At 39.2% G+C, this 11,204-nt stretch overlaps 1 protein-coding gene across 1 annotated transcript; it reads right to left on the minus strand.

Annotated features, from left to right (window-relative positions):
• Positions 1–10,074: 10,074 nt before the first annotated feature.
• On the minus strand, positions 10,075–10,992 carry LOC137005278 (olfactory receptor 51I2-like). The gene has a single exon (XM_067366109.1). The coding sequence runs from the start codon at positions 10,990–10,992 to the stop codon at positions 10,075–10,077; it is 918 nt and encodes a 305-aa protein (XP_067222210.1).
• Positions 10,993–11,204: the final 212 nt, after the last annotated feature.

Genomic DNA, 11,204 nt, shown 5'->3' on the forward strand with positions numbered 1-11,204 from the left:
TGATAATTGGAATTCAGAAAATGTTTTTACTACATTTTTGCTTAACACTGTTGACATGTCTGCCATCATTACCTATTTTGTAACGAAACGGGACTGTGGCAGGGATCCATTTGCAAGCTTTATTAGATAAGAGTGTAGTCGTACAGGCAAGGTCAAAACAGGGGCAAACAGGAACAGCAAGGGACTGGCAGAATCGTGCAGGATACAGGCAGTAGATTGGGGCAGAAGATATCATTCACAAGGTCAGGAAACAATACACAGTCCAAAGGCAGGCGGCAGAGAATCGTAAACGGGCATCAATCTGGATTGGTGACAGTCAGACAGAATAATAATGCTCAGTAATGCAACAATGGTTAACAAGACCTCACACAGTGTGTGTGGATGTGACTGGCTTATATAGTCCAGGTAATGTGTGGCAGCTGGGTGTGGTGATTAGAGTTAGCTGATTGGTGTAATGAGTGCAGGTGATTGACAGAGAGGATTATGGGAAGTGTAGTCTGGGAGTGACTGGAACGTGACATAATGCCCCCCCTCCCGGAAGGGGTGGGTGCCCTGGAGACCTGCTGGCAGGTGAGAGGTGAATGTACAAAAAGTAATGCCCCTTACCATAATCATGAGCGTCAGATTCCAAGGCTTCTAAAGCATTTGTAAACACAGTGAATAATAATGTCAACGGTTTTACCATCAGAGGTCTGAAAAATTATTTTTGCAAACACTACTTGAGCAGAACGTTTCATAGTGGTTAAGTGATATTTGTATTGCAGTCCCTCCACGATTTCATGATCCTGCAATCACTGAATTTATCGCAAAATATTGAAGCTTGCAGTTTTTCTTAATTGCCTCTGATTTTCTGTAGATTTTGGGCTTAGACACCTCCTTTGACATCATGGTCATGTGCGGAAATTGCCTCACAGTGCTTTGGTCAACCACACACCTCACCTACACTCAAGTCCTGTGGGGAGAGAACAAAGTTCTTCAGCTGTCAATGCTATTTTATTCACTTTAAAATTGGATGAAGTGATTCTTTTCTCTTTAATACAGATGATGCTGAGTCATTAATAAATTAGTCATAACAAATATATATATATATATATATATATATATATATATATATATATATATATATATATATATATATATATATATATATATATGTTTCCATGTGTCTGCTATGTTAGTGATTATAACATTACCTAGCTTGTTGAATAAGTCAACCACTATAAATAACATGGTGATAAGCCTATGTGTGAACTAATATTAGGCTAATATTTTAGATATACTGTTGTGTTGAGTTTTGCTCAATATGTTTTTAAGTGGGAGATCAGTGAATATCTAGAGAAATGACACAAGGACACAATAAAATGTAATAATTATATGACTGCTTGGTGAACCTAACTCATATTTAACTAATAATGGTAGTAAGTCTTTCCTCTGTGTACACTTATCCTTACAAGTACAATTTTGGCTGTATTATTTGTGTCCCCTTCAGAAACTGCTCTTGAGAAATTGTATGTTTATTGTTAGATGAAATTCATGCCAATGGTCATTGCCCCGTGACATCATCAAAAAGTCAAAGAAAGGCTGTTTCTTGCATTGCATTCTTGTTAAGACCAATCTAGAAGGGCTGCATTGGACAAACTAAACAAAAGCAGAATGAAAGTCCAGTTCTCATGGTCAGACAAGTAATAATATTAGAAGAATGTTGTCTGTGGTATATTTTCAAAGCAAAACAGCAAGAAATGCTGCAAATATCGCCACAAATTTTGAGAGAAGCTGCTGCAAATTCAGTAATTTTAGGCCACAAAAATCTGAAAAAAGTCCCATGAAATCCTGGACTAACAGATATAGCCTGTGTTGTAATCTCCCAAGTTCAGGAAGCTGTCCTCTGTAAAACACTGTGCACTGCTCAGGAGCAGCTTTATAAATTATTTTTAACCTCTGAAAGCAAAAGCGTTTTTGATTTTGCATCCAAACACACAGCGTCTCCGCAACATGACAACACTTACAACACCAATATCCCGGGGTATACAGTACATTACTCCAGTTACTCCAACATAACTCAACTGAGACGTGCTGTGATGTGTTAGATTTTGCTGTATTTGGCCGTGCAGTCGTTTGGGTGGCTCGCAAATGTGTTATATTTCTCTAATACATAAAATAAGTAAGATCGACCAGAGTTCTTGTGGGGAGAAGAATTATTGAAGGTAGTAGTGTAGCACAGTTCTTCAGCGGCGATGTTAGTGTCAGCCTTCAAAATACCTTAACCCAAAGTTCTGTCTGTGGGATAGAACTTTATACATGACATCAAAAGGGCTACAAACAATGGAACACTGTTAAGACCTCCCACAGGAGATCGATCTACCCTGTGATCTACTCTGAGCAATGCTGTTTGTTTGTCATTCACACCCATCAGTTTCTGTGGGACATACGTCTGTATGGGCCATTTGGTTCACACCTTTACAAACGCAGCGTTGATTTCATCTGAGGCACAGTCACAATGTAAATGCATCTAACTAAAGATAATGAAAATACACATAATCTTTCAGATGAGAGTACTGATAAGCTTGAGTTGCTGATACTGATAGTGATAGTACTGAGCATGCGTGTACCCCAAATGCATACAGAGTCAAGGAGGTGTGTTTGACTTGAAGCGGTGCACAGACTGATCAGTGTATGACATCAAATTATTGCAAGAGTGAATAGAGATGTCATACACCAAACAGTCGGTCTGGGCAGCAACAGTTTTCGAATCATCAGTACACTGAATTGAGAAACCATGTTTCTTTCAGACACGTCAAAAGGGGGCTTGGATGCAGTCACATGTTTGTGAGAAGGAAAAAAGTGGGTTGAAAAATGACAAAATCATACACTTATTTCAAATATTTCACCAGTGGAAGCAGTTCTATGTTAAATTAAATTATATGTACCTTTCAGCTTTAATTTCAACAGTGACTTCTTCAAAGACCTTCAAAATCTCACACACATCTTTAATTATGTCCCATTCATCAAGTGTCAGGGTTGGAAGGTTGGGTTAAACCAGTGCAAGTGTAGCAATGATTTTTTTCCTTCTGCTGCTAAAATTTTTCCAGCATGTAATAAGTGGAGTTCCATCTTATTAAATCCTGCTTAGTCTCAGTCTCTTTTCTGAGCAGAAAATCCCATCCCCAGTCAGGACTCTTAAAAGTGGGTTGTTATAAAACACCACTCCACCTCTTTTCGTTTTATTTAAAAAAACAAAACAAAAACATATTAATAGCCTCAGGCAACGAGTGATTGATTATCTGCAATGTCTGCATATATTTAACAAAACGAAAAATTAAAGGCATAGATATTTACTGCGCCTGGCGCTCGTGCACCTTATTGTGAGGTGATCACGCTCGCGTGTCTGTAGAAGTGCTGAAACAGACGCGATGAGTGAGCGGTGCTTTACATCAGGTTCCTTTACTCAACAAGCTGTCCAAGAGTATTGCTTGCTCTATTAGTATGGTTGTATGTTTTTCTCTTTTTATCATTCTGATTACTGTTTATGCATCATTTATAGGCCTATTAATGAAACAATGTGTAGTCAATATGCTAATGAGTGTTATTTATAATAATAGTAATAATATTAATAATTTCTGATCTCAAAAATTTCCCTGGTGATTTCTAAGCCCATCTTTCACATAGAAAGCACTGTGGTCTGATATGAACAGGTGCTGGTGGTGTGATGGTGTGTGGGATATTTTCTTGGCCCATTTGGGTCCCTTAGTACCAATGGACCATATGCACAGAGCATTCTTTAGAACTTATGCAATAACATAAGCCAGCTGGAAGACTTCCAGTGAAACGTCACTTCAAATCTTCAATGTCCTGAGTTACCTTTAATAAAATCAATAGTACTTAGTTTATAATCATATATAGTGTTCATTTAGTTATTCAAACGTAAGACAACATTAAAAAGATGCATCCCTCAGTTACTCCTCAGCAATTAATTCCTCCTCTGTGTCTGTGAAGTTTCAGCTCAAAATACCCCATAGATTTTTTTTTTAATTTATTTTTTTAACTGCCTATTTTGGGGCATGATTAGAAATGAGCTGATTCAGGGTACGCGGCCCCTTTAAATCTCATGCTCCACACCCACGGAGCTCGCGCTTGCCTTAAACAACATTAAAAAAAAGTTCAATCAGCTAATATAACCCTTAAAATGGATCTTTACAAAGTGTTCATCATGTAGCATGTCTAATCGCGTAAGTGTGGTATTTATTTGGATGTTTATATTGATTCTGAATGAGTTTGAGGCTGTGCTCAGTGGCTAACAGCTAATGCTACACTGTTGGAGAGATTTATAAAGAATGAAGTTGTGTTTATGAATTATACAGACTGTAAGTGTTTAAAAATTAAAATAGCAATGGCTCTTGTCTCCGTGAATACAGTAAGAAACGATGGTAACTTTAACCACATTTAACAGTACATTAGCAACATGCAAAAAAAAAAACATTTAGAAAGACAATTTACAAATATCACTAAAAATATCATGTTATCATGAATCATGTCAGTTATTATTGCTCCATCTGCCATTTTTTGCTATTGTTCTTGCTTTCTTACCTAGTCTGTCAGTTCAGCTGTGCACATCCAGACGTTCTGCCCTTGTCTAATGCCTTGAACATGGGCTGGCATATGCAAATAATGGGGGTGTACACCCCGACTGTTTCGTAACAGTCTGTGTTATTTTGAGATTCGCCTGTTCTTCGGATGTCGTTTAAACAAATTAGATTTATATAAGAAGGAGGAAACAATGGTGTTTGAGACTCACTGTATGTCATTTCCATGTACTGAACTCTGTGTTATTCAACTATGTCAAGGTAAATTCAATTTTTGAATCTAGGGCACCTTTAAGATTATTTCTACGAGTAAAGGAACGCGTCTGTTTCAGCACTTCTACAGACACGCGAGCACGCTCACCTCACGATAAGGTGCACGAGCACCAGGCGCGTTCTCTATGAGCAGGGCCAGATTAACATAAGGGCTAGGTGGGGCTGAAGCCCCAGGGCCTGCGGGTAGGGGGGGCCCATGATTGGCTGGAGGAAATGAGATTGACAAGTCATAGGTGGTTGATTTGTGTCTAATAAAATAACAAGAAAAAATAACTGAAAAATGTGCTTGACTGATCAAAATCACTTTACAATTCGTGCCATGACATCGGGAAATGCCTCTTTGCGTTATGCTATCGCATGTAGACTAGAAAATGGGAAATTGGTCTTTATTGCTTGTTCAGCCTTGCTGGTGTTCAAAATGATGAAAAAAAAGTGAAAGTGGTGTGCAAAAAAGGAAAAATAAGCTTGAAAGGGAGAAAAGGGATGCTAATCATACAGTAAAAATTCCAAAACTAACTACTTCAGTTCAGGGCCGTCTGAAGGAATTTGGGAGCCCCAAGCAAAATGGACATGGAGGCCCCCCGACCCCCCACCCCCCAGAATTAAAAATTCTGAATTGTCCATGGGCAAAAGTGACTGGTATTTACACAGTTGGGTGGGAATCCAATAGTGATTTGCACTGTTTTTTTGTTTTGTTTTTTTCTCTAATAATATGACAGCACACACTTATCAGTTTAAACTCTTGGCTGTGCAGGATATCAGCTATAATTATAGAGCTTGTGGTACCTTGTGCTATAGAGGAAACATCAGCACTGAGAAGTGATGCATCTGTTGATGTTGAGGATGAAGTTGATGGTGTAGCTGGGAAAATAATTGAAAAAAAAAAAAAAAACTGAAATTACCTGTGAAGTACGTTTTACCATTTCACTGTTAGCATATTGAAAGAGGTCACTATAAACAGCTCAGCTCAGTGAGAGAAATTCACTCTACCTTCATCAGTGGAGGTATCCTTAGGAAGAGCCTGAGAAATTTAAGCAAAGCACCTTGAGGGAGAAAGGAATGATGGTAATACTTTATAATAACAATCATTAATAGATGGTAAATTGATAGTTAATTGATCTTTAGTAAATTGTCATTTAACTGTTAGCAAACAGTATTTTTACTTATTGTAAAGTTTACAGAAAACGTCTTCTTCCCTGAGTAAGGGAACAAGACGCTACGTCAGTGACGTGATGGGAATCCTCTGCATTTTTGTGCTCGTGAAGCACTATTGTATCTAACCAATGAGAGAACGCGACGTCAGAGGCGGGTGATGTCACGAACCGGAACCCATAAAGCATGCCCGGAAACAAAGAACGCTAGCTTCTGTGGTATGTCTGAAGTAAGCGCTCCAGGCATGCTGGAGGTACGGCAACATAACGTAGCGTCTCGTTCCCTTACTCAGGGAACAAGGGTTACACTCGTAACCCAAGATGTTCCCTTTCGTGGGAACTATCAACGCTACGTCAGTGACGTGATGGGAACGCTGTCCCAACTACGCCGTGCCTCCGAGTGCCTGGCTACTATCTTGTAAAACCAAAGCACCCGGAGTTCTACTCACATTAAGATTATAAAATATGATGAAGGTGTGCTGGGATGACCATCCAGCAGCACCACAAATATCAGCCAAGGAAACCCCTGACATATGAGCTCTTGAAGCAGCCATACCTCTCGTTCAATGTGCCCTAACATCCAAAGGGCATGGGTGCCCTAGGGCTTTATAAGTCAATGCGATGGCCTCAACCACCCATTTACTCATCCTCTGCTTGGACGCTGGGCCCCCTCGACTCGGGGACCCGTAACATACAAATAATTGGTCTGATTTTCTCCACAGGGCAGCTCTGTGAACATACGCGTCCAAAGCCCTCACAGGGCACAGCAGATTAAGTCTTTCCTGATCCGGTTTAATGAACGGAGGAGGGTAAAAAGCCTCCAAAACGATAGGACCTGGGACCCTAGTGGGGACCTTAGGAATGTAACCAGGCCTTGTATGTAGAAAGGCCTTAACCATGCCTGGTGCAAACTCTAAACATGATGGTAAAACTGAAAGAGCTTGAAGGTCCCCTATCCTTTTCAAAGATGAAATGGCCAGTAAAAACACAGTCTTCAATGTAAGCATTTTATCTGACACATCTTCCAAAGGTTCAAAGGGCGCCTCAGCCAACCCCTGTAACACAATGGCTAAATCCCAGGTCGGAGATTTTGGGCGTACTGAAGGCCTCAGCCTAAGTGCGCCACGAAGGAAGCGAATGACTAAGGGGTCTCGACCTACCGAGACACCACCCATAGGAACATGATAGGCTGAAATAGCAGCAACATACACTTTTAGCGTGGAATGAGTTAACCTTTCTGAAAGTTTTTCTTGAAGGAATTGAAGCACACAGCTAATAGATGAGTGGACTGGGTCCAACCTATGATGACTACACCATGTAGAGAACACCTTCCACTTATACATATAAAGCTTCCTTGTAGATGGAGCCCTGGACTGAAGGATGGACTCCACAACCTCGGTTGGGAGACCAGATTCTATGAGCCTTGCCCCCTCAGAGGCCAGGCCCACAGTTTCCACATTCCTGGACGGGGATGTAAGATCATGCCGCCAGCTTGGGACAGGAGATCCTGTCTGACTGGAAGCTCCAGAGGAGAGCCGTGAAGAAGCGATACTAGGTCCACAAACCATATTCTCGTTGGCCAGAAAGGAGCCACCAATATTAAGTCCACCCCTTCCTGACGGAAAGCATACAGGCGCCGCCTCGGCCACGTCTGTATCATGGCATCCAACCCCAGAGGAGCTGGATGCCTCAGAGAGTACCACAGAGGTCATTGAGTTGACTCCTCTGTGGCAAAGAGATCGACTTCCGCTCGACTGAATGTTTTCAATATAAGCTCCACTACCTCGGAGTGAAGTTTCCATTCCCCCGGACTCGCGCTCTGCAGAGCGTCCGCCCCCATATTCAAATACCCCGGAATATACGCCGCCCTCAGCGAGAGTAATTTCCCTTGGGTCCACAGGAGGATGCGACTGACTAATTTGCATAGTGGACGAGACCGCAATCCCCCTTGGTGATTTATGTAGGAGACCACCGTAGTGTTGTCTGTCTGGATCAACACATGGTGGCCCCTCAGGTCGGGGAGGAAGTGCTTCAGAGCCTGAAACACTGCCAGCATCTCAGGCAGACACAAAGGGAAAAACAGAACATACTTGTGACACTACCTGAAGGGGTTTGCTTACTGCAGAGCTTACTGAAGACAACAGAAGGTGTTTTCAACATTTACAGGGACGAGTCGATTGATTTTATTGCCATTTGAATTCAGAATGTCTGTTTTTCTCTCATCATCATCACCCGTGTAAAAATCCAGAATTAACTTTCCTACTGTTTTTTGACAAACACCAATGTCGTGTGACTTGTCTCCACTATCTGCCTTTGAAGCGCATTCTATCAGTTGCAGTTCTGGTGCCTCCATCCGTACAACTCGACCTCGACACATTCACACATGTTAACACAGCGGGAGAGTTACTCACGGGACACTGCACTTATTCGCAATCACAAAAGTTCTTTATTTGCATGTGCTTTAAAGCTCTGCCAGTTAAACATGTCATTCGTGTGCTGTTCAGAGATGCGCTTTTTCTGACCCCATACACACCCGAAGCACGCACACACACTTAAGCCTGTCAAACTGACTACTGGACTTCATCTTTCGCATCTGATTGCGCTATAATACTGTCAAATGCACAAAAGGTTTACATAAACACAGTTGGTTATGTCTGAAGTCTTAATCCTAATAGTTAGCATGCAGACCCTTGTCCTTAAAGGGATAGTTCACCCAAAAATTTAAATCCTGTCATCACATACTCACTTTCAAGTTGTTTTAAACCTGAATTAGTTTCTTTCTTCTGTTGAACACAAAAGACAATATATTGAAGAATGTGGGTAACCTAACAGCTGCTGCTCCCCATTAATTCCCATTCCCATTAATCAACTATCTCTTTAAAGTATTCATGGTAAAGTAATCATTGAGGAAGTATGACTGAAGTATGACAAATGATTTTGCTGCTTTTGGCAACCTGTTTGCTGCTTTTGGCAGTTGCCTTGACGCAGTGATAGTGACAGGGCGGGGCGGAGACGTGATCGTCTCGAAATGCATTTTCAAATCCACATTGAATTTTGCGACATTCATTGCGGACATTTAATGAAAATGCAATTGCAAGTGTCTTAACTGTGAGTGCAAATGCAATTAAGAAAAAAAAACATTTAAATGATAATTTTGCTACAATTTTTGGTTGAACACGTTAAACATATTTCTGTAATACATTTTTTAATTTTGCAACTTATAAAGCGTTAAAATATGTTTAAATTATATATTAAAATTATGTTAGGAAATAGCAAATGTAAATTATATTGTTAAATTTGAATTATCATTTTGCTCCGAACATTGCTCATATGGTATAGAAAATGTAAATTCAAATACAGAAATGCATTGCCATTTTACATATTGCATTGCCATTTTGCATATTACATTTCAAATTGAAATTTGCTATGCTTCCATGTGTCAATTTGTAACAAACGAATAAGTAGCTGGATTCATCTTTGTGCTCATTTCTTGTTTCCTTCCAGAATGCAGGGAGACACTAGCACATATAGTGGACAGTCAGTTTCACAATATTGGATGTAAAGTGAATATAATAAAGAGCTACATGGTTAAAGTATATATATATACATATATATATATATATATATATATATATATATATATATATATATATACACACACACACACACACACACACACACACACACACACACACACACACACATGTTTGGTTTTCATGTTTTATGGAGACATTACATAGACAAAACGATTTTATATTGTACAAACTGTATATTCTAATTCCTAATGCTAACCCTACCCCTAATCCTACCCCTCACAGAAAACGTAGGAGCATAACACAAAGCAGTCTTCATTAAATCCACAATGGATAAACAGAGAAATTGTAGGACAACTCAGAATACTACCACAATGAGTCAATGAGACAGGACAATGTGGAAACACAGGGCTTATAAATGCAGGGAATTATCATTAACACAAAACACCTGCACAGAATGATTAACTGATTCGTGATCTAGGAGACAAACTGGAACTCAGGCAGACACAAAGGGAAAAACAGAACATACTTGTGACACTACCTGAAGGGGTTTATAAGACAAATAATTTTTTTGCGAATATCAGGCAGGTTTAAAGCATAAACAAGGGGGTTCAGGATGGGTGGGATAATAAGAAACTCCAGTGAAAGGAAAACTGACAGCCCTGTAGGAAGATCTAAATTCACAATTCGACTCAAAGTGACCTCAGAAATAATAGCAATTGAGAAATTCAAAAGGACCACTATGTGTGGAATACAAGTTTGAAACGCTTTGCTCTTGAACTGTGCTGAGCTTCTTTGACAAATCATAATAATTTTTACATAAGAATATAATATTAAACTTAAGGGTATTATAGTAGTTGTGAGTAATATAAACAAGCCCAAAACATTATTAATTATTGTTTTTTCACAAGAAAGCTTGACTACTTCATAGGTGTGGCAGTACACCTTAAATAATTTGTTACCACACATTTTCAGTTTTGTACTTAAAATACCAGTAATAGTAAGTAAAATCATTGGATAAGCCAGGTTTATAACTACTGAAACAGTCAAAAACCTTGGTGTAATTATGTTGTGGTATCGTAAGGGTTTACAGATTGCAACAAATCTATCAAATGCCATTATCATTAATATCATATATTCATTTGCGGCATATGTGAAAATGACAATACACTGTAAGACACATGCTTCAAGAGAGATTGAGTGTGTATCAGATAGCAGGTCTGTCAGTACTCTTGGGAAAAAGCCAGCTGTTCCAAAGATAGAGTTGACACACAAACACAGAATAAGAATATACATGGGCTGGTGTAAAGTCCTTTCCAGAAATATTGCAAGCATTATAAGGACATTAAATAATATGATAGCACAGTACAGCATAAATCCTAAACTGAAGAAAGCATATCTTATGTACCCAAGATTTTCAAACAACATGAAGTAAAAATATGTCCCATTTTCCATTTTGCATTAGGCAGAGCTCCTTTATTGACCTGAAGAAGGAAGTACACAAAGTTTCTATGATTTTTACATCTTTATCACTTTGCATTATTAACTTGAGATCAATAAGGTTAAATTTAATATTAGTTAATGCTTTAGTTATAACAATGAATATTAATTTCTGAATATTCAAATACATTTCTACATGAAATAGCATTAGTTGATAAATTATGAAC

This window comes from Chanodichthys erythropterus, chromosome 17 (genome assembly GCF_024489055.1).
Source record: "Chanodichthys erythropterus isolate Z2021 chromosome 17, ASM2448905v1, whole genome shotgun sequence".
Lineage (NCBI taxonomy): Eukaryota > Metazoa > Chordata > Actinopteri > Cypriniformes > Xenocyprididae > Chanodichthys > Chanodichthys erythropterus.

What these genes read in the sequence shown, in the direction of transcription:
- LOC137005278 (XM_067366109.1), bottom strand. Translation starts at nt 10,992, where the DNA reads ATGGAAAATGGGACATATTTTTACTTCATGTTGTTTGAAAATCTTGGG.